At 39.1% G+C, this 24,528-nt stretch overlaps 1 protein-coding gene across 4 annotated transcripts; it reads right to left on the bottom strand.

Annotated features, from left to right (window-relative positions):
* Positions 1-629: 629 nt before the first annotated feature.
* On the bottom strand, positions 630-20,424 carry EIF4G (eukaryotic translation initiation factor 4G). Of its 4 annotated transcripts, none has more exons than XM_088949588.1 (10): positions 20,278-20,424; positions 19,585-19,801; positions 19,295-19,422; positions 18,993-19,145; positions 18,645-18,712; positions 18,437-18,493; positions 16,627-18,045; positions 13,749-16,531; positions 1,252-1,446; positions 630-1,151 (listed from the first exon to the last, which is right to left on the bottom strand). In XM_088949588.1, the coding sequence occupies exons 2-10, from the start codon at positions 19,761-19,763 to the stop codon at positions 821-823; spliced, it is 5,313 nt and encodes a 1,770-aa protein (XP_088805714.1). In that variant the 5' UTR covers positions 19,764-19,801; positions 20,278-20,424; the 3' UTR covers positions 630-820. The 4 variants fall into 4 exon arrangements, with proteins under 4 accessions (XP_088805714.1, XP_088805716.1, XP_088805713.1 ...); XM_088949590.1 differs by having other exon boundaries at positions 18,645-18,709; positions 20,019-20,279; XM_088949587.1 differs by having other exon boundaries at positions 20,019-20,279.
* Between the last annotated feature and the right edge of the window lie 4,104 nt (positions 20,425-24,528).

Raw genomic sequence — 24,528 nt, forward strand, 5'->3', positions numbered from 1 at the left:
TGAGTTGGGTCAAGCTGGCCTGTCAAGCTACATGGCCCATAAACAAGTCTAGTTCCATTATATGGAAATGGAAAGTAGACATGGAAATTTGCCTGGACAGTTGATACAAAAATGCCCATACCACCTCATTTAACCCCAAAATGAGCACAAAATCTAATTGGAAAAAATGGAAGTAAACCTTGTTCTGATTGACCATCAAAGTAAAAGGAAAAAACATTTGCTCTCTTCAACCACTGGCAGAAGCAACCACTAAGGCATTAAGGTTAACAGAAGAATTATATATATTCTCCTTTTCTGTTTACCCTGGTTGCTTTAGTGTTGGGGAGGCTAATCTCTAGAGCAAATTTTGGGAATCTAATTAGGGGGTGGAGAGTTGAGAGGAAGAATGTACCACTTGCAAAATTGCAGACGACACAATCCTGTTCTGTGCTGATTGGATTAAGAATTTGAAACTCACCATACAACTTATTAAATTTCGAGAATAGTTGAGAAAAGTTGTATAGTGAGGATTAATGTCAAGCTGTCCTATTTCTATGGCGTCGTTAGACACTGAATAATTAACTATGCACAAACGTGGTACCATTCCAAGTTTGTATGCTCAATTGGGCCTTGGCCATTGCAATGAACCGTTGAAGAAATAATAAAGATAATAATAATAATAAATAATAGTAATGATAATTAGGCATGGCATGGCGAAGAATAACCGAAATATGAGATGAGAGAGAGAGAGGGCCCAAACCCCTAACATACATTTCGGCCGCAGATCCAAAGTACCCCAAAAAGGCCCTAGACATGAATAATTAACAACTATCACCATCCACTAGAGAAATGCATCTAGCTTACTTGACTTTATAGGACTTGGGGGTCTAAAATCCTCCAACCGCAGATTGGAGCTTGCAAGGATCTCATCTAAAAGCCCTTCTCCTTTCTCTAATTTTATGCTCTCAAGTGTGTTTCCAATAACTTCCGACGCGAGCCCAATCTCTAGAAGCCGTCCTGGTTCTTCACCACCTTCATGTACTAGCCGCCCAACCTCTCTCAAGGGAACTATATTCTCTATGATAACTTTGGCAAGGATGCGCCCAAGAAACTCTGCTGCTTTTGGGGCATCCGTTATGTAGTCCTCCAAGGTAGAAAGAACAGATTCAAACCTGATTTTACAAAAACAAACATGAATAAGACAAGGATTCAAGTTACAATAGGGTAAACTAACCAACTTCTGTTTTCTCACTAGCAAACATGGTTCTTTACCCTTTGACGAGATGCTGTTGTGTCAGCAAACCATCTCGTGGTCTGGTCAGGTTGACCAGAAGCTTAGCCAAAAGATCCCTGTCCATATCTTTCCTCTCAAAAGAATCTGTGACCCAGATCGATATCATTGATGGATAGAAGCTCGGGGCATTCAAGTCTTTGATACACAAGGAAACCTCTTTCTCATCTTTGGCACTGAAAACAATAACCGGTACTGGTTTAGCATAATAATCGGAACGCTCATAAAAAGTCTATAGATTATAAACTATATATATAAACATACAATGATCTTTTAATTCTAACATTGTACAGCTTACCAGAAATACAGTACAATGTAATTAGAGCATCTGAAAAGCAGAAGAGCAGAAAGCAAAAGTGGAAAAATTGCAAAATCTACTAAGGAATTTTAAGTGAAAATGCAATTCCTAATTAAATCAATCAGATGGTCTAGAAGATTCTTTTTTCTGATCAAGCTTTTGGCAAGACTGGATCCATTTTTCTATGGATGTCTTTTGGCCACACTTCTGTCTTCATAAGACCATTATTTCATTAAATAAAAGGTGCAGAAATCAGAAGAAATAAGTAAAAGAAAAGGAGAAGAGAAGGTTCGAGAGAATCATGCATAGAAATTACGAGTGACACTCTACTTCCACCATCTTTTACTCTGTTGACACCTCATATGGGATATCGCATTAAACAGAACAAAACAGTGAAATTGGATAGCTGTAGCCAACCCCATGTAGTTGAGACAAGGCTTGGATGGTAATGATGATGATACTTCCTCCATTGTCAACCTCAATATGTTCGATAGACCTGTTCATGGGCCAGGTAGCCCAACGGGCCAGCCTGGCTCGGCCCATTCTTTGTCGGGTTTGGACATTATCTTATTTAAGCCTATGGGCTAGGACTCAGGCTCGGGCTCAAAACACTAGGCCCCAATTTTTCCAGGCTGCGCTCGGGCTATCTCAAAAAAGTCCAGCCTAAGCCCGAGTCTGAGCTAAGGCCATATAATATGAATGGATCGATTTTTTATCGAGTAAAACAGAAAAAAAAAAAACTCTTTTTCCCAATTTATAGGCCAGGCTTCAGGCTCGGGCCTTGGACTTCAAGCTTTATAGCAAGGCCGGACTCAGGCTCAAGATTTAGGCATAATGGTCAGGTCAAGCTCAAGCTCAAGCTCGAATGTATTTTGTTAATAAAGATGCAAAGCCTGGTCCATCCCAGCCCATGAACATGTCTAATGTTCGGTCATATCATGCTTATATGATTATAAGCAATACTAATAGCAGCCTAATAATCACAGTATAGATGCATAAGCTCATCATAAACAATCCCAATTTCATCCAGCATGGATCATACCCACAATGCATCTAAAACACTATGTGCCATAGTTTATACTCAACTTCTGCACTAGAGTGTGCAACTACATACTGCATCTTGTTCCGCCAAGAGTTGATATTAACAGCAACAAGAGAAGAATAGCCAGATGCTGATCGTCAATCACCAAGGGATAACTTACAAAATCTGCATTAGTAAACCCCTCAATCTTCCTATGTCGAATGATTAGATAAGACAATGCTTCCACCTGGATAAACCTTCAAGCAAGCAAGGACCTCTGCAGCTGCTAAATAAGTATCCCTAGGTGAGTGCACATACTAGCTGATGACACTCGCAGCAATGGTGATATTTGGGCATATAACAAGACATTAACGGGCCTTATCCTCAAGAGGTTTCCCATCTGTAGTTGACAATTTGTGGCTAGGATCAACAGACAACAGGAGTATCAAGTATCAAAAGGCTTAATGCCCAGCTTCCGTCTCCTTTAAAAGATCTAAGATGCATTTCTGTTGACAAATAAAAATGTCATATTTGGACCTGGCCATTATGCCCAAGAAGTATCTCAACTCTTCTAGGTCTTATTCATCAAAAAATAAAAATAAAAAAAACTCTTCTAGGTCTTTAACTTCAAACTCTTTATTGAGAAACTGATCCATCTGCCCAAAGGGGTTAAGAAGAGATCCTACCATGGAGCAAAAGGATTTGCGGGTCAAAGCCTCCTAGGTTAGTTGGTTTTAGGAAGATGGGATACGTGAGTAAAGCCCTTATTTACCAGTGGCTATGGAAACTCCATAGAGAGGATCAGCATTTTGAATAAGACCCCATGAAATTTAAGTTGCAGTTGGGTTCAAATTATATCTTTGTGTGTTTTTATGTTTTACCTTTTCTCAAAAAAAAAATCATATATTTGGAAGATGAGTTGAATGGCTATGGCAAATATAGTGACTGTTGTTAAGGCTTTGTCAACTGCCTAATAAAGTTTGAAGACCAGTTCATAAGTTGTGCTTGACAAATGGCACTGTCTTTTAGAGCCCCATCCCTATAAGGTCTACAATGAAGGCTCAAGTGTTTTGAATGCTGACTTGAACAAGATATCCTCAGATGTTAACCAGGCTCAGGTTAGCAGAGTAATAGGGCCAAGAAGTCAATTACAGACTTTGACGAATATGTTCCAATTTCAGAAGAAGGTGGTACACCTTATGTTCATCCCCTTGAGGACTGTTATATGGAATGAAAGTTGGCTTTAGGTGGGGCATCACACAGGTGGATATGGGCTGAGCCCAATATTAGATTATTCAAGCTTGGCTCAACAGAAAAACATAAGGATCTTGTTCAAGCTCTAGCTCAATTCGAGCTAGAAACATGAACTCAAATTTGGCTCAACTCAAAAGCCCATATGTTTGAACTTGACAATCAACCAAGCTTCATATAAAAATTACAAATCCTACATATTAAAAATTAACAATATTATATAGAATATAAGTTCCATTAGGCTTGCGAACTTCACTAGGTTCAAGCTCGACTCAATTAGCAAATGAATCTATATATTGGGCTCGATTTCAGCTCAAAGCTCAATTTGGCCAAGCTTTTCGTGGGTCATTTCCTATCTCCACACTAGTGTTAGTTGATCAAGCAAACTAATGCAAGTTGGAAAGTGCTCTAGTTTCAACAAGCTTGGCCAATAAGTTTGTGCCTTCAAAGATTAGTGATTCGAATCGGGAAATCAAGTTGAAAGGGGTGATGCAGCTAGGGAGAAAGAGAGAAAAAGATATCAATAAGCAGGTCAGTCATATCAAAAACGAAATCGGTTGTCAAATTGTCAGTGAATTGGTTTCGCCAAAAGAAGAAGATGGGAGGTTGGTACAATTAGGGGGAAAAGGAGTTGAAATGGCAAAGATTCCAAGAAGTCCTTGTGATGAAGTGGAGAAGATGGACAATTATTTGTTCTCTCATGTGTACTGTACATTGGAAAGTTTGGGGTGCATTTAGGGAGGAAAAAAAAGACGCCAGTCTAAATGAAGAAATCAAAAAGGTGATGATTCAAGAGTTAATTTGAAAAATCCCAAGGGTTCAAACACAGGTCAACTAGTTCATATTACAAAAGTGTTTCATGACTTGAAGGAAGGGCTTGGCGGGGTGGGTCCCAATAGTAATTACAAGCGGTATAACAAGAGGAAAGGAATTAAGGATAAAACTAGAACTAAAAGTACTGATCAAATCAATTTTGGTTTGGAATTTTTGAAGAAAAAAGGGGGAAGAGGAAAAATTAGAATCTACTTCAGATGGTCAAAAAGAAGATATAATACTAAATATGGTGGAGACTTGAGAGACCAAGGACAGATCAGGGGAAGAAAAAGGAGAGGAGGATTACAAGGAGATGGTTTTTGATCGAATGAGAGAAATAGAAGGAAATTTGGATTTGAAATGGGTGGTGGAAACTGAAGCCTAAGTAAGCAAGATAATGGGTTTGTCTTTTATAGGAGGGGAAGCACTTGCAAGAAAAAAGTTCTAGGAATTGGAAAAGTGAATTGAGAAACGAAAACTAAGAAGAGGAGATCAGATTGGGAAGATTTTTTAGGGTGGTTTATGGGATGGAGGCCTTATGAGAGTTTTCTAGGTTTTGAGTTTCTCAGGATTTGGGAGTGAGCTTTTTGTTGTGTTTGTAAGGACTAGGAAGTTCTAGGATGAACTCAAATTCTTATCACCTATGCGCTGCCTGGGCACCCCAGTCCTAGTGTTGCCCAGAATTGCCTAAACACCTTGAAAAATACGTACAGTGGGTCTAAGAAAAGAAAGGGGTTCCAAATAGGTATATAAACCCAATTAAGGGTATATATGAGGGTGCAACAATGTTAGAACACCTACGGGAGAGACATCAGATTTTATAGTTATTATGGGTCTTCACCAAGGTTTAGCACTACGCCCTTATTTATTTGCAATGATCCTAGAGGAATTGACTAACAATAGGTCCCACAGTGTATGCTGTTTGTTGATGACATTATTTTAATTGATGAAACTAATGAAGGATTCAATGCAAAATTAATCTTATGAACAAATGCCTTAGAAACAAGAGGTTTTAAAATGTGTGAGACTATAACAGAATATATGATATGTAAACTTAATAATAACAATAGGAGTGAAAATTAGGGTACACTAAGGATTGGAGACCGAGAGATAACTCATGTGACCTTTTCCAATACCCTGGTTTAATAATTAGGAACAAGGGAGAGATCGAGGAGCATTCCTCCCATAAAATTAGAGCAGGACGAGCAAAACAAGGAGGTGCATCCGGAGCTTTATGTGATAGGTGAATCTCACTTCGATTAATAGGAAAACTCTACAAAATAGTTTGTAAGGCCAGCTCTGCTGTACGGAGCAGAGTGTTGGGCAGTAAAGAAACAATATGTCTAAAAAAATGAGTGGTAAAAATGTGTATGCCGAGATTGAAGAGTGGAAAACTAGAAAAGATAAGTCAGAAATAAAGTAAATTGAAAGAACTTAGAGTAGCCCCAGTAGGTGATAAAATGAGACAAGGTAGACTAAAATGGTTTGGTCACATGTATAACAGACCATTAATAGCACCTGTAAGAAGTGATTTGTTGCAAGATGAAGAGCTCAAAGGGCTAGGGGTATTACCAAAAAGGACATGGTATAAGTAGTAAGACATGATTTAAGTACCAATAATTTAACAATGGATATAACATTGAACGGAACAGAATGGATAAACAAGTAGATGGAGGCTCCATTTGTGAATCGGTGAATCGCCAGTGCCCATGAGAGAGAACGAAACGTTGATTTTCTACTAACTGAAGGCAGAAACTGGTAACAGAATAGCACCAAGGAACGGAGATTTGTGGTTTTCGATTCAAAATCCTTTGAAATTAAACGACGCCTCAATCAAAAAGATGATTTCGTACTAACGGAAAGGGGCAAGGGAGCTTGGACACAGATAATCCTGTCTCGAGAGGACATTCTATGGACTAGAACCTAAATCCAGGAAGCTCTGGAACGTGAACGAAGACTTTTAGCAAACTGTAAGAGAGTGTTCAAGGGAAGAATCCTATGTTTACAACTTAAATCAAATACCTGGGGCAGATTCATCCGTCTGAGCAGATGGGAAAAATCAGACAAGGTAAGATACATTTGCATCCCAAAAGAACCATCTTCTGATGGCTGGAATTCTTTCATCCAATTTTTGGACTGGGCTTGTCCACCTAGAGTGAAACCCCGCCATGTTAATCTCATGCAAGAAGCCTTTCCCTCGCTCGAAGTCAAACGCAAAATCATAAAATCGGAGGGTCTGCGCTTCTATCTATTGCACATCGGGAAAAGCCATTTGGAAACTGGAGATTGGCTTTCGTTTGTACGAAAACACCTTCGTTAAATTGGGATGAAGTTGAAGTTGGATTGTCTGCAAATTTACATTTTAAATCCCTGTTGAAACTGCACCCATTTGAGCAAAATAAAGCAATGGGCATTGCCCCTTCGGAAGACCTGATTATTTCTTGGACCAAGCTCAAATCATTCTTCGTTTTTGGTGACTGGGTTCAAATTGAACATCGGTGGCCAAAGATTAACGCAATCCCTGATCAATTGAGATTCAACGGATGGCTTGAGTTAAGAGGGCTACCATTCCACCTCTGGACGAAGGAAAATTTCTCTAATAGGAGACACCTACGAAGGTCTTAAAGAAATAGATCCCCGATCCTTGAATCTTTCTGAGTTAAGTTTTGCCAAAATCAAAGTGAAATTTTGTGGTATTCATGTCATCCCTCGATCAATCCCAATTCTGGATGGAAACGTCTGGTTCTACATCTCTATGGAGGTGGAGAAGATGAATGAGTCACCTTCCGATCTCTCCGAGCAACTCGCTTAAATGACTCACCTCCACGTGGCACTTCCACCTTCGTTGCTTAGAGACCTGGTCATAATAGAGGCATGCACAGGGAAGGCGGAAAGTCGGCGGTGGTTCCCCATGCTTCCGCACAAGAGCACTCTTCCCTCCTCAAGTCTAAAGGCGTTGAGGAGCTCGAAAGACACAAAAAAGATGGACATTCGCAACCTCTAAATAAAAAGTTTCAAATTTCATAAGCCCCCCCTCCAATTCTTGGAATTCCAATTTTGACTCAACACCCAGCCGGTTTGAAAACTTGGGCTGCTCTTCTCAAACCCAAGGCCCACTAAAGTCTTCTAGCCCAACTAGCACCTCAAGCCCACCAGCAACCCCCACCTTCAGTCAGGCGGTTCCCCAAACTCCTCCCAGCTCGGGCCAGCATCTTGGTGAAGTTTTCAAGGCTCCAACTCCGTCCATGAGTTCTGGCCTGCCATCAGTCAGTGAAGAAGATACAGAGGATGACCTTAGCTCGTACGTTACTGAAACAGATCCAGATCCTCGTGAGTTTGCTCTTGAACGAGTAAAAGACCTTTTCATAGACAAAGAAAGTTGGGGTTGTGTGGAGATTCTTGAGTAGACCCAGTTAATCGATCTAGGCTACGGAATGTCTTCAGAATCATACACCCCTGTTCGCAAACAAGGGAGAGATTCGTCCACCTCCATTCCTAACCAAAACCATAAATCACACTCAAGGAGATCCCCCGCCCCCCATTCGGTTCTGTCTTCTCTTCATTCTCCTCTTTCTTGCCTTGTTTCCGCATCTCACTGTCTTTTCTCCCCTTCCACTTTTTTAGGTTCAAACGAGTTGCCATCCCACCCAATGCAGATTGTTCCAATTCAGACAGATGTTCCATCAATCATTGGCAGGAAGGAGACAGAGAATTTGGGAATTGACAATATAGCCAGAACTTTGGGAATTGAGAGAAGAGACAAAGAAGATGAAAAGGAGAGAATCTTTAAAAAAGAGGAGACTAAATCTGGAAAGGCTCAGGAGAAGAACAGAAAAAAAGTCCTAAAAAAGAACTAAAAAGGCTTTAGTGGGGTCTAATGGATCACATCTCAAAGGGAACTAGGATGAATAAGGAGAACTCTGTTAAAGTGATTCAATGAAGATACTAAGTTGGAACGTCATGGGTTTGAAAGGTCAGCTCAAAAGAAGCTTAGTGAAAGAAACATTGAAGAGAGAAAAATCTAGACATAGTTGTCCTTCAGCAATCAAAAAAAGAAGTCATCAACAGAAATCTTATGAAAGCCATATGGGTTATAAGGGGTAGAAAACGGACTGTTGTTCCAGCTGAGGATTCCGCTGGAGGTATCATCCTAGCATGGAAGGAAGATGAAATTTCAGACTTGGAGATTGACAGAGGTGAACTCTCAATCTCGGTTCTGTTCACTAATACTAAAGATGATTTCAGCTGGATCCTCACTGGTGTGTATGGTCCTAATTCTCCCTCTGATAGAGAGAGGTTTTGGGCTGAGCTGGAGTCCCTGCATGAGGAGAACATACCATGGTGTTTAGTGGGTGATTTCAATGTTACAAGGTTCAGTTCGAAACATTCTAATGGTAGAACCCCAACCAGAAGCATGAGAAATTTCTCTAACTTTATTGACAGACACAATCTGTGTGATCTCCCTCTTACAAATGGACCATTCACCTGGTCAAACATGCAAGAAAATGCCATAAGCTGCAGACTTGACAGATTTCTGCTATCTCAGAATTGGTTGGAGAGATTCCCAAACTGTGTCAAGAACTTTGTTCAAGATGTACCTCAGACCACTGGCCCATATTGTTGAACACCGAAAGAATCATCAAAAGAAAGACCCCATTCAGATTGGAAAAACTCTGGCTACAACATAAAGACTTCAGTAAGAAGGTTGCAACATGGTGGGAAGACTGCAAAGTAGAGGGTTGGGCTGAGTTCAGACTTCTTCAGAAATTAAAAGCTTTGAAGAAAAATCTTAAAGCTTGGGGGAGAGAAGAATTTAAAGCTGTTGAAGAAGAGAGAAAAAGAATTCTTTCAGAATTAGAGGACTTAGATAATAGAGAGCAAAATAGAACCCTTAATGCCTTAAACAGAAATAAAAGAGCAGAATTAAGAAAGGAATGGGAACAACTAGTTAGAAAAGAAGAGATCTATTGGAGACAAAGATCAAGAGTGAGATGGTTGAAAGAAGGAGACAATAACTCCAGATTTTTTCACACCTATGCCTCGGGAAGAAGTAGGAAGAACTTTATTTCTAAGCTCAAACTTAATCAGAGAGAAGTGGAGAATCCTGAGGAAATTTCTGAAGCTTTCCTTTCCTTCTTTAAAAACCTCTACTCCAAGGATGGTGATAACCAGTTTACATTATATAATTGGGACGGCACTACCCTATCAGCTGAAAAGAGGGATTGGTTGGAAAGAATCTTTGAGGAGGAAGAAGTCAAGAAGACTATTTTCAGCAAGGACGGAAAGAATCATGGAGTTTGTCAGGGATTTCCATTAATCTGCCATTGTTAATAAGGGCCTTAACTCTACCTTTCTCTGTCTCATCCCTAAGAAAGAGGGAGTTTTGGAAGTTAAAGACTTTAGACCTATAAGTTTGGTTGGGAGCATATACAAAATTCTGGCAAAGGTTCTGGCCAACAGACTTAAAGAAGTCCTTGAAGATCTAATTTCCCCAAATCAGTTTGCTTTTGTAAAAGGAAGACAAATTGTGGACAGCATTCTTATTGCAAATGAGTGTGTGGAAGAAAGAAAATCCTCTAGGATCCCGGGGGTCCATGTAAAACTTGATCTAGAGAAGGCGTACGACAAAGTGGATTGGGACTTCATTCTTGATTGCTCAAAGCTATGAAGCTTTGGGAGAAAACGGATCAGGTGTATTAAAGGTTGTATTGGCACTCCTTGGTTTTCAATATTGATAAATGGTGAAGCTAAAGGTTATATTTCAAGGCTAGTAGGGGTCTAAGACAAGGTTGCCCTCTTTCCCCCTTACGTTTCACTTTGGTGATGGACATATTTAACTATCTCTTCAACAAGTCAATTCTTCTCAACTTGGTGAAAGGATTTGAAGTGGGTAGGGATAAAATTCACATCTCTCACTTACAATTCGCTGACAACATAATCTTATTTCTGGATGCCTCCACAACCAACATCACAAACACTAAAAGGGTAATCGAATGTTTCGAGATTCTCACTGGTTTGAGAGTTAACTTTTGCAAAAGTAGTATTGTTGCTATTAACTCAGTGGAAGTGGAACTTCTAGAAAATTTCAAATCTTTGTTGGGATGCAAAGAGGAGAATCTCCCCATTACCTACCTTAGGATGCATCTTGGAGGGAATCCAAAATCCCTCATTTTTTTAGAGACCAGTGATGGAGAAATGCGAGAAGAAACTACCGACTTGGAAAAAGTGTTATCTCTCAAAAGGGAGTAGAGGCTTACTCTCTTAAAGGCCTTCTTATCAAATATGCCTGTCTACTTTCTTTTTGTCTTCCAGATTCCGACTAAAGTCAGAAATCAGATTGAGAAGCTCCAAAGGAACTTTCTTTGGGAAGGCGGTGGAGATAAGAGAAACGATTTAGTCAACTGGAAACAGGTATACAGACCAAAAGAGAAAGGAGGTTTGGGTATTGGACAGCTTAAAGAGAAAAATTATTCTCTCCCGAAATACTAACGGGTGGGATTGCAATCTCCATTTGAACAGGATAAAGGCCACAAATCCTTGGAGAGGTATATGTTCCATTCATACTTCTTTCTTTCCTTTTATAAGGTATAAAGTGGGAAATGGTTCTAAAATTAAATTCTAGAAAGATCTTTGGTGGGGGGAATCTACCCTGGAAACCTCTTTCCCTAGGTTGTTCCCTAGGAGTTAACCTCAGATATTACCTATCTTTGCATCCTTTGGACGATGAATTCAGCTCTGTTCAAAGGACTTTCTGTCAATGATCTTACAGAGATATTCACCCCTTTCTGTTTCTCCCTCATCCCCAGCAAACATCCTTGAGGCATCCCGTATCCATAAGTGAAGGAGTGATAACCCTTAATTTTGACGGTTGTGCCTTAGGTAATCCGGACCTTGCAGGTATTGGCGGTACAGTTAGGGATGAAAGGGGCAACATTTGCTGGACTTTTAGTGGTCCAACCGGCTGGGCAGACTCCACAAAGGCTGAAGTAATGGCTGCTCTCACCAGAATCAGGATAATAAAGAATTTGGGAATTCAGAATTTGATCATTGCAGGTGATTCAGCAAATATGATAAAATGGTTAAGAGACAAAGAGGGAGGCCCTTGGAGACTGTATCATTATCTGACTGAAGCTTGGGATTCTTTAGATGGTTTGAAAGTTAATTTAGTTTGGATTCCTAGGGAACACAATCATACTGCAGATGGCCTAGCTAAATTTGGTGTGTATTTGGAGCATTTGTATAGCGACAAGTTTCCTCCTTTATAACTTGTAGGGGTCCCCCCCCCTTTCTTCTTAATAAATTCTGGTTAAATTTTCTCAAAAAAAAAAAAAAAAAGAATGGATAAACAAGATTTATGTAGCCCACCCCATATAGTCGGGATAAGGCTTGGATGATGATGATGATGATGATGATGATGATGATCCTCCATTTAGAGTTCCATTTCATCAGATTAAAACACTAGATGGTATTCTGATTTCCTTGATTTGTTTGGTGATTTGGTCTTATTGCATTATGTTACATCTTATGCAATGATAGAGTAGTGAACCACTGAATACATGGTTCCAATTTATCCATAACTTATTCCCTGACTGTAAATCATCCGTTCAGTGGAACATTTAGTCAAAGGCCACCTGATGTGCCCTTTTCTTATTCAGTTTTCTCACTGAAACTGCTGATTACACTAATGTTAAGTTGTCTGCCTTGTCAGTAAATGGGCTTTAACAAGTAAACACATTGCTCGATCTTTTCAAACACATATCAGACCCACAATATTTTCAAATACCTTTTTCAAGTTGGAACTAGAGGAGAAAAGCTGCAAAATAGAAATACTTTGCATCATCAAGCACTTATAACCATGTGCAAGCTAGGAACATATTGTAACAAGGTGGTCAAACTAGATGGAGTATCTCAGACTACCCTGATGAAGTGAGAAGCCCAGACACTGCCAGGTTAACTATTTTAACTGCCCAACCGCAAAAGTAGAGTTGAATTTAACAAGCACCCTCCTATAGCCCAATAAAATGTAAACCCTATGCCCCGAAACAGAGAGATAGGGCCATAGCTAATGGGGTTAACAAAGCCCACCAACCTTGACAAATTGAACAGGATCCTAACCATCCAGTCTAAAAACTCTACTGCCCAAAAAACAAGGGTTCCAAAAAGAGCAACCGTCATAAGTTCCTACACCAATAGAGAGTACCAAGATCAAACAACCTACAACTGCAAATCTAGCAATAAGGAACCCCTCCCTTGCTACAGAGATGATAGTAAACTGTAGCAACCCAATGAATATCACATCCATGATAAATAAAGGAAAATTAAAAGTTTCGAGGAGGAACCTATCACTCCTCTCAATGGCCCATCCACACACATCTCTGCATCAGTTTTCACCTTCTCCAAAAATCACCCATACCAACCTCAGAAAACACTAAAAGAAAATCCAAAACTCTAAAAAACAGCACAGTGAATGAAACAATGGTACTCTCTATTTTCCATTTTGACTTAATGCAATCCATAAAAGACTTTATCATTAGATAAATTCCTAGGTAGGTTTTTTAGGAATTGGGAGGAACCCATCCAACATGAATAAACTCAAGCCATAGCACAATGGATTAGAGGATGAATCTCTGTCCATCCCTCCTTCAAAGTGATGCTCTACCCTCTACTCTTGCACATTATGCAAACATATAAGTAAACCACTTATTTGCACTGTTTTCCACATTGCTATAAAATTATCCAAATAAAAGTCCAGGAACCACAACATGATATCAAATAATAAATAAAAGACCTCTACACTTCAATGGAATCCACAATATAAAACAAAAGTACAATTTAAGTTCAAGGAAGAACATGCAAAATGAATATGAAGAAGAGGATAACTTTTTAGACCAAAAAGTTTTGTAAAGCATCAACCAGAACAAACTTAAGTAAAAGAAAATATAATTGCACTTACAAAAGGGAAACACTATAAACAAAATGATGAATGGCTTTTCACCATCAGTGGTAGAAACACAACATCCCATCGTTAATGCACTAAGGAATTCGGACACAACTACCAGATAAGGAATAGAAAAATCCATAAGGGAAGAAGATACCTGTAGAATTCTCTGATTGCTGCTAATGACATGTCTCGAAGACGTTCTTCAGGCCATACTTTTTCTGATGTAATATTTTGTGAAGCAGCAGAAGACCCCTGCATCTGTGTGGCAGGTGAAGAAGTCGTGGATCTATCAAGAGAGCGATCTATGGGTCTTAAGTCCCGATTCCCAAAATATGAATTGCGTTCTTGTGAACTTGATTGGTCATAAGAAGGTGGTCCCATGAATCTGTCCGAAATATATCTTGGTATGAGCGCCTCCCTTGAGTTATAATTTGTCCACTCAGAAACAGGACCATAACCATTTGGACCAGGTCCCAACCTCTTGGAGTCTCCAGGGCTAGGAAGAATATCAGCAACAGGAACATTGGATATCAGTGGTTGTCCTCTGATAGACATGCCCCTAGCAAGACCACCTTGGGGACCAAGAGTAATAGAATCATCATCCATCTGCCTTTGTGGCAAAGGAACTGACAATGTCCTGCTTTCGTAGGGATGTTTATCCTCCAACCTAACGTCTTGAGCACCATATCCACGACTCTGAAGTGGCAAGCCACGGAAACCACCCATCTGGGTGTTTGGAGAAGACAAGGGTGACCCTCGCGAACCATAGTCCATGGGTTGCCCCCTTCTTGCTGAAGAGCTAATTCCTGAACCACCACGGGCAAGCCTACCTTGTGCCTGCCGCTCCTGAGCGGCATCCCTATGCACTTCCTCAATCTTTTTTGGCCCCTCAACTTTTCGTCGTTGCTGCCACTTATTCTTCCTCAGGTCAATTGCATCCTTCAACATGAACCTCACCCTAGAAGATAGTTTCATGTTTGTCGATAACTGAGTCATCATGTCAAAATATGCATCCATGTGTTCCTTAGCTTTGGCATGGTCTATCATCTCCCCTATAGTGCTCATTAGTTTGCACAGAGCTTCAACATCTTCCTCATCGGGATTCTGATGCTGTCCAAGCAACTTTTGGATGCATTCATGCATTATTCTCTCAGTCAACATCCTCTTCTTATACAGTTCTCCGATCAATCTTATATTACCAAGCATTCGCCTTCGTACCCGAATCCGTTTCTCCTCCCTTTCTTCCTCAGACTGTTTAATCTCGCCCTCCTCCTCAACTCTATCAGCTTCTGCTTGCTCCCTTTCCCCTCTCTCAAATTCTTCCTGGCACTTGTTCAAAAGCAACCTCTTAAAGGTGATCTTTTCATTATCCTCACTGAAATCAGGCAACTCACCAGCTAGATGAAAACAGAAGTTTGCATACATTTCACAGAAAGTTGGTTCCATAAGAGCTTTATCAAAAATCTGGGAAATGACACCACTAAGAGTATCTGCATCGCCAATATTAACTTCTTTGACTTGCTTAAAAAGTTTTTCGAAGTTCTGTGGAGTTAGCTTGTTGAGTATAGCTTTTAACTGTCTTTGCTTGTTCTCTTTTTCATCAGATACTTTACCCACTTCATACTTCTTCTGAGCTTTATGCATTACCTGTAAAGGAGTCTGAGGTGAAGGAATCAAACCTTTCTGAATACCTGTAGCACGCTGCCATCTATCAGCATCAAGACTGTTCCTCTGCATCCCTCCTTGAGGTGTCAGAGATTGCATTGGCCCAGAGAGGATTCCACCAACATATTGAGCAGAAGGTTGACCACGTGGATTTCTTAAAACACCATGCATACCTCCTTGAGCAGGTCGAAAATTCCCAACACCACCTCCAAGACCAATATCCAACCGCATATCTCTCCCTGCAGTAAAAGGACCCGGTGACTTGTTCCATTTGTCATCATCCACCATACCACTTCCACGACGATCAGACCGGGGACCTCCAGCAGGCCTATCTATAATTCTTCCAGAACCAGAATATGATTCACGATCAACAATATGAGCTATACCAACTGGAGCACTCATTAAGGTATCAGGTATATCAGATCCAATTTCAAAACCCATGGGAAGATCCTTACATTGTTCCACAAATGTCAGCAGGAAATCTCTAGAGTACTTTTTTTTGCCAATGACCTCACTTCCATCTTCATCACGATGCATGGAGCCACCACGAACATGCTTTCCATCATCCGATGTTTTCAGTTTTGGGGTAGAGATGTCTGCTGCATCTTCCCAGTCGTCTGGTTCAGTTTTACTTTGTCCATCTTCCTCATTTTCTATAACATCCTTCCCAGTATCATCTGATGCAAGCACCTGCTTCTCACCAACGCTGGAAGTACTGTCTATACTCTCAGAAGAAATAACCGGTTCTTGCTTTTCTTCTGGACCCTTATATGCCATATATAGATCAGAAATTGTCCCAGCAGCATCTGCTATCTTTAGAATTTCCCTTCTCTTTTTCTTCACCCTAGCATTACTCTTGACCCTATTCAGATCTAAAGCAGGCCTATCCTTGGAACCTGACACTACAGCAGAAAGTGGACCACCACTTGAATTCTCAACACCCTTCCTCTCAAGTTTTGAAGCCACTTCAGAGGAAACTGGAGTTGGAATAGGAGCTGTCTCCTGCCGAGATATATCAGATTCCATTGCAGAATCATTTTGACTACCCATTCGTTCACCTCTAGTTGAAGGGGAATTCAAAATTGAATTGGTATTTTCATGAGAAAATGTTGATGAAGCAACAGAAGTGGTGGATTCATCATTCAAGATAGAGATGGATGATCCAACCACTTCTGAAGGAGGAGACTGCATATCTTCAGTGTGTTGGTCAACTTCCTCAGACAACTTTGACGAAAAGGACATTGAACTACTTACAAAATCAGAGGCATCTGCCTGCATGAAAACCACCATCCTGAAGTTACTGAAAGCAGAACTTGTAAATGGAAAGGCATAATAATTACATCTATGAAAAGAAAAGGTCATGACACCTGATCATGTGGTTGAGAATGTTGTGCGTCTTTCTTGCTCTGTTTCTTTTGATGATCCTTAAGAGAATCTAACCTTCTAACAGCTTCTTTTCTTCTGCCTTCTATGTTGGTCATAATGGACAGAGACTCATCAGGAGCCGCAGCAGGAGCAGATGAAGCTGGTCTCTGCACTGAAACATTAACAGATGAACTACTAGGATGTTTAGCTGCTTCAGGAAGGGATTTTGAATACTGAGTGGAACTCTCTGAACCAATATCTGAGTCCCCTTGTGGATGAAATGAGGTGGTATCCCCTGTTGGTCTTAATAATTGTGGTGATTCGCCCTTGCTAACAACAGGTGAAGCAACTGAGAATTTTGGTGATTCACCTATACTAACAACAGGTGAAACAACTGATGCTGTAGATAATCCAAACTTTTCTCCAGGCAAACCAGTAGCTGGCTTCGGTATCACCTGAACTGGAGCCAGTTGAGCAGAAGTATCAGCATGTTCCAAGTTTGTTGGTTCAGCAGTGTTTTGCACTGGGGGCCCAATCTTAGTTGACATGGGGTTAAGAGAAGAAGCATTCATAAACGGCACAGTTTGTGGACCCTGGACAACTGAATAATTATATCTGGTTGCTGGAGAACCAGCAGTCATCTGGCTACTTGTCAGAGGAAGAGATGTTTGAGCAGGGAAGAAGATGGGATTGTAAGAATTAGGTGGCATTGTGGGATAGTAATTTAGTGGGTGAGCAGGGTTAAAGGATGGAATGGGCTGGGATTGAGGGGTGACATTAGGATGTGACCTCGAGCCTGATGGCCCACCATCCAAATAAGAATCTGTCCTTTTGTCAAGCCTCAACTCCTCATGGGTCTTAGGATGAGTAATCTTAACAGCTTTACGTGGACCACCAAATTTTCCAGCTTGCTGTTGTGCAAATGGAGGGGTGATCCCAATTCCCATACTGCTTAATGGAGGAGCTAGCTGATGACCCATTTGAGTGAAAGTAAGACCCTGGGCCTGATGTAACATTCCTTGAGGCTGCAATTGATGAGATTGAAGACCTGGAACAAACACCTTTTGTTGCACTTGATTGGTATTTCCAATTGGTAAGGGTACCTGCATTTGCAATGAAGTTGAAGATACACCTTGTGGCTGAATCTGTGGATTGGGCCCACCAAATTGTACAGGAACCTGTTGCTGCTGAAATGGTGTTGCCATAGGCATTCCGGTCATGGAAAGGACAGAAGGCTTCTGTGTTGTTGCAGAAGAAGGTGCAGAAGGAACCTGAGCATGCACATCTCTTTTGACTTGAGAAGGGGAATGGGACTCCCCAGATTTTGATTGGTTAACACTACCCACATCCTTTCTTAGTTGCTGCTTAGGAACAGAAGGAATTGGTACTGAGGATGTGGTTCTAAGAGAATCATGACGTGCCTGCATTATAAAAGAATCATAGTCTCAAACAAATACAGCTACTATAATGACTGAACACATTACTTAGTTTCCAAAATATGACTAGGTTTTCAGGACCCTTACAGGCTCAGCATATGAAACAATGAATTGTTGGTTGCTTCCATCTAAATAAACTAAGCCCATTCTTCCCCATTTTTCCATTCACAAATCACAAGCACATACAAGTACCACCCATCAGCCCACAGCCCCTTGGCCATAGTTTGAAGATAATCATGCAGAAAAATCTAACCATATCATTTATTATTAGACCAATGGAAGTACAATGATGGTCTGTTCGGGTAGAAATGAAAACATGAAAGTGTATCCATGTAAAAAGGAGAAAATCACACAACATCACCATGCAATCACAGACCTGATCTCTTTTCTGCTCATCCAAATTTGGGGGGGCTGAGCTAGTTCGAGCAGGTATCTACAAACACAAAGGCAAGTCATCCTTCTTTCCTTTAGACAGATTAGAAATTAGGGACACCATAGATTTGTATAGCAAATAAAGAGAGAGAGAGAGAGAGAAAGAGAGATGGAACTAATAACTTGCATAAAATGCCAAAGAAAAAATTTACCTGCATCCCATTCATGAAACCAGGACTTATAGACCCAAATTGAAGAGGAAATGCCCTAGGCACATCTGCTGGGAAATGCCAATTGACAACACAATCAAGATGAGATTCAAAACAAAATAAGCAATTACAAATGTGGACCTTCTATAAGAAACCAATAAAGAAATTTGTACTGGCATAAACACAAACAAGATCCCCACTTAAGAAGACTAGTTTCTACCAAAAAGGTATAAGCAGACCAATGAAATTCTAATGTCTAACCGGCAACATAGCCGGCCAGCAAAAGATAGATTTGCCCCACTTGGAGAACTCTTACATACTAAGGTACAGAAAGGTGCAACTAAGTCGTACCTTTGACAGGTGTCGTGGATACATTTGAATCCACAGCTCTGAGAGCTGTTTGAGATGATGGAGATTTTGGCGCAGGTGCAATTCCAGTACCTCTTGAACTAGACGAGTCTGTGGCCTTGGAGGGAACACTTGGGACAGGCGCATTTGACACTCCTATAACCAGTCCAAGAAAAAATGGTAGTATTCCTCAATAAATAAATAAGCAAACTAAAGATGAAACCCATTTCTCCTATTCAATCACCACTCTACGTTCTCACTGTTGTCAAACGAGTAAAGTACTGGCAGCAGAAAAAACTATATACCATGTAATGGGGGTTGTACGTAGGTACCATTCTGCACTGCACGGTTAACAGAAATATTGGGTTCTGAATTTGTACTCGCTGCGTTCACCCTAGATTGGCCTCCTTGTCCATTACCAGGCCTCCTAAAGCTGATAGACAGAGCCAACACCATACAATTGATGGTATCAAATGTCTAAAAGAGATTAAAAAAGCCCTAACTTTTATATAGAATTCTCTCCAAATCACCAGACTCACAACAGTTGTGTCAAAGAATAACTAGAAAATATCTTAAGTAATAGAAGGTCAAGTACCTTCGATTCGAAGACAACGACGAAGACGAGTTACTCGAAGAAGAGGGTGGATGGGCGGTCCCACCGCCGCCCTTCCCGCCACCACCTGAGAAGCTTCTCTGCTGACCCGAGCTTCCAGATCGACCAGGTCTCCTTAACTGGGCCTCGCTTTTGTCAGATCTTGATTGATTGAGGGACATAAATCCAGACACACGTACCGCCTCTTTTCCTTTCTTGCCTGCAACAAACAAAAAACAACCAACAAGAAAGAGAAAAAAGAGAAACAGATCCACCGATCAGGCCTTAAAAACAATCAGAACACAACCAAATCAACACGCAAACCCTAAAAACCAGAATTGCACTCGAACTACCAGGATAGGTGTAGAATTGAAAACCAGGGGAAAAAACACGCAAATGTTGATTCGATTTAATCTTGGAGGGTTTCAACGACTTACCTAAAGTGGTCAGAGAGGGAGACGAAGGAATTTAGGGTTTTAAAAGGTGCATAATGGATGAAATAGGTTGGCGGGAATCATCACAACAGAGGAGAGTGAGAGAGGAATGGGGAGACAGTGAATGGACGAGACTCAAATCCAGTGTTTGTATCAAATGTGTATTAGAGAGAGAGAGAGACAGTGAAAGAGAGAGTGAAAAAAGAACGATAAAAAACAGGAGAGAGAGAGAGAGAGAGAGAGAGAGATTTAACAAACCAACCTGCAAGACGGTCAAAAAGTAGGTTTTTAAGGGAGAGAGATCAAAGGGTCGCGCTCGTCGCTCTTGGCGCTCTGTGTGGGTGCCTGGGTGGATGATGAGTGGTAACTCTCTATCTCCTCTTTCTCTCTCTAAAACTTTTGCTTTCTGTGGGGACCGGAGGGGGAGGCTGCGAGCAGTGATGTGGGGTGTTCAACTGACTTTTGCTTGGGAGCTTGCCTCTTTATAAGAAATATTAAAATTACAGGCCCCTTTCAATAATAAAGCAAAGATTAGGTGGATACGTGGAGTCCGTGGAATAAGCACGTGATTTTCCGGTAATTGTTACGTGACCTAATTCCGGCGGGAGCCTCTGCTTTCCACGGGCTCTCTCGTCACGACACGTCAGTCAATGAACCATGCCTGAAGCACTGTTGCTGTTACACGGAATTCTGTGAACTGACGTGTCATGCACGAAGCCCTCTGGACAGCGCAGGCTGCCAAGGGTATATTACGATAAATCTTCCTTAATTTGGTATCTGTTAATATTTTATGCTCTTGCATTTTAAATGAATTAATCAAGGGAGTCTTTCTTTCTTTTTTGGCCCTTAGTTTGTGAAGGACTGGTGAGAGTGGTAGTTGTTCTAAGTTTTCCCTTTTGTTTGTTATTACTCAGCATTACTAGGGAGCGCCTTGCTTTGGACCTACCAGATGAGATACACCATGGGCCCCCATAAGGCCCACATGTCCTAGATTGAGAAAGTATAGCATTGCTCCTTATTCGTGGCGATGCACGGTGTACTGTTTACAAAAGCACCATACACCGCACATCTGGAACAATGTAGCTGGACCCCATAAATCCATTATAGATGGATCAGGTCCAATCCAATTCAATAAATATTTTAGATCATTAAGCCTGGACTGGTCCAATTCAATATATCATATTGTTCCATCCAAATTGATTTTGATTTGGACGGGTCCAACTTAAAACTGATCCATTGTCACCCTAAGAGAATATTATATCATTTAGGTCTAGGCAAAACGGGCTATGTCGTCTGCTCCTCCCCCATAATTATGTTTATTTTTTCTTTTTCTTTTGAAAATGGTTAATAAAGATGGTTCATTATGCATTACATGCATCAAAGATACTCTAACCATTGAATGCAGATGGTGATTTCGAAGATGATGTAATAGCTTCTATTGAGTGGTAATCTGATCCGACATTATATATAAACGTTTTTTTGATAGGTAAAGCATGGTAAAGTGAATCAAGCTCTCCCTGGATAGATGGAGCAATAACTATCAAAAGGGTGTTTGTTGAAAAACAGTATCAAACTATCAACAACTAACCTAATAACCAAAGTTCTCTATCAACCCTTGAAGTCTAGAAGAAAATACAGAAGAGAAAGACAGACACTTAGAGTCATAAGTAGGTAGTTGCATGCACTTAAAGCAATATCAATCCCCAAAAGTTGTTCAATTTCCCAATAAGGATGGTGTGCCTGTTTTTCTATTTTCATAGAAAATAATTATCCTACACTATATTGATACTGTCATCCAGGTATGTTTTTAAGAGATCTCACTGAAATTAGTACCTATGAGATGGACCTGAGATCACCTTCACTCCATTAGAAGAGACCAGCCCATGAGCCCATAGGGTGCAGAGACTGGTGTTAAAAGATGTCGTTGCTCTTTATGGGGTGATTACTTTCAATTTCCTATAATAAGGACATTAAATTATCTGTGGGTGGGTTTAAATACTCTCATGTTTGATTTTTTTTTAATTGTTAACAATATTCAAAATAAACATAAAATTCTAAGGAGGTTGAGAAGCAATATGAAGTGTAGAGGGAATAACAACAATTGTATTTTGAATATATAGAATAGGCCATCAATAATAAGCCTACATTATATATACTAGGGGTGCAATCGCAACAAATCGAGCTGAATTCAACATGTAGTAGTTCGATTTGACTAAAATACACCTACATTTGAATTCAAGTTTGAGTTTGATTCGAACTCTGTTTTCTTATTGAAGTTTGGTTTTGACTAAATATTTGATAAGCCTGAGTTTGGCTCAAAAGTTCAAAAATTAATATACTTTAAATTCATAAATATATAATATCTATAATGTAAAATATATTTTTATATTTTATAAAAACTAATACATAATATATTTATAGCCAAGCTCCCAAACTGTCAAGTCAGATATTTTATTGTTTAAATTCAAATTCGAAAAACTAATCAAACTTACCCTAAGATTCAAACTTGATTAGCATCAAGCTCGAATCGAGCCCAATTGAATTTGAGTCTGAGCTATTCAATCAAAGCTTTACACCCGTAATGTAACCAAAGGATTTTGTTGGCCTCATGTATTTCCCACACACATATTCTCATTATGCATATTTTCAAATTTTGCGATAATACTTAATATGTTGTAAAGGCTCAGTTTGGAAATAATATAAATGCAAATATATACAGTGCAAATACATATAAAACATTACAAAATATAAGGTTGCAAAACCCTACATGTTTGCATTTGTGCTCCTTCCAATTTCAATGATTGCCAATTGTGGACACTACGTTTTTATAAGGAGCCTAAAACTATCATAAATTTTGTGATTGCCAAAAAAAGAGGTGATGGAATTCCTTCATGGGATTATCATTAACTAACATTTCTTTTGACCCTATCAATGAGCCTTTGGTACCGTTTTGTTTGCCAAATGAAATTTCCATTAGAGTAAGGGGGTGTAAATTTTAGGTTACTTTTCCATCTTTATTTGGCTATTTTGTTTGTTTGTGAGAAATAAAATAGTCGATTAAATAATGTAGTCCCCACTTTATATGCAAGTACGAGGAGCCTAGGAAGAATGTTAATTGTTTGGGAGGAGTGGTGATAGGAAGCAAACTAATGTGGTCCCAATACGACTATCAGGTGGTGGGAATTTTGCATTGACAAAAGTGCAAATACTTGCCTTGGCCTAGCATCTAGACAACCATGCAAAAAAAAAAAAAAAAAGAAAAACCTTAAATACATTTATTTGCTCAATTATGGTGCAATCACTAATACCTGATGCATATTAAATAAAGATTTTAATCAATTTTTCATTGATTTACATTTTGTAAGATGTATTTAATTACCCACCAAACTTTAACAATGTTAAAGATGTCAATTGCATCATGTCATTTTATCACTGGCTCATATTCTTTATTGCTAGTCAATGCACCATATGTTTTGCCTACCATCTATTTTCCCCACTATGTTCATCTTTATCTGCTTGCACAACTTAACTAGTACTATACAACGAGAACATGGGGGAGATCAGGGAAGGCAAAACTCGTAGAGAAGTAACTAGGGATGACCATTTATGATCTGGTTGCTTGGCTCAGTCCGCCTTGTCATGCCCACAAATTTCTAGACCAGGTCGAGGCCAAGTAAGCCTTAGGCCCAATTGGCCCAACCAGGCCTAGAAATTATAGTATATGTAATATTGTAGTATCTTAGATACATGGTATAATATATATATATTTCGATTGTTGTTGTTTGGTTCGTTGAAAGTTGGAGTCAGAATCAATTGAAAATTTTCAATTTTGTATTAGTCTATTTATTATTTTATTATTACTTTATCAATATTTTATGAATATATATTTATTATTTTATTAGCACTTTGTTATTATTATTTAATAATTAATATCTTAATATTTATCATTAATTTATTATTTTATATATTTTATTATTATTTTCTTAATTAGTTTATTAATTTCTATTAATTGTATTTATTCTTTTAAAATTCATTGGTTATTATTGAATAGTTAATATGTTAGTATTTTATGTTACTTAAATTCTATTATATTAACATTTTTCTACTTAATTATTATTATTTAATAACTAATAGTTTTGCTTTTTATTAGTTTCTTATTATTATTTTATTAGTATTTAATAATTAATACCTTAGTATTTATCATTAATTTATAAATATTTCGTTAATATATTATTATATTATCATTACATTAATAATATTTCTATTATTATATGGTATTAATAATTTATTACTGTATTACCATTTTCTTATTAGACTATTACTATTCTAGTATTTTGTTTATTATTTTAAATTTATTTTATAATTATTATTTAATAAATGGTATTTTGGTATTCTATTATAACTTCAATGATAAAATATTAATATTTTATTTGTAATTAATTATTATTATTAAATAAATAATATCTTTGCTTTCTATTAATTTATTAATATTTTATTATAGTACTGTTATTTG

This window comes from Nelumbo lutea, chromosome 6 (genome assembly GCF_056320005.1).
Source record: "Nelumbo lutea isolate HS-2025 chromosome 6, American lotus-T2T, whole genome shotgun sequence".
NCBI classification, from domain to species: Eukaryota; Viridiplantae; Streptophyta; class Magnoliopsida; order Proteales; family Nelumbonaceae; genus Nelumbo; species Nelumbo lutea.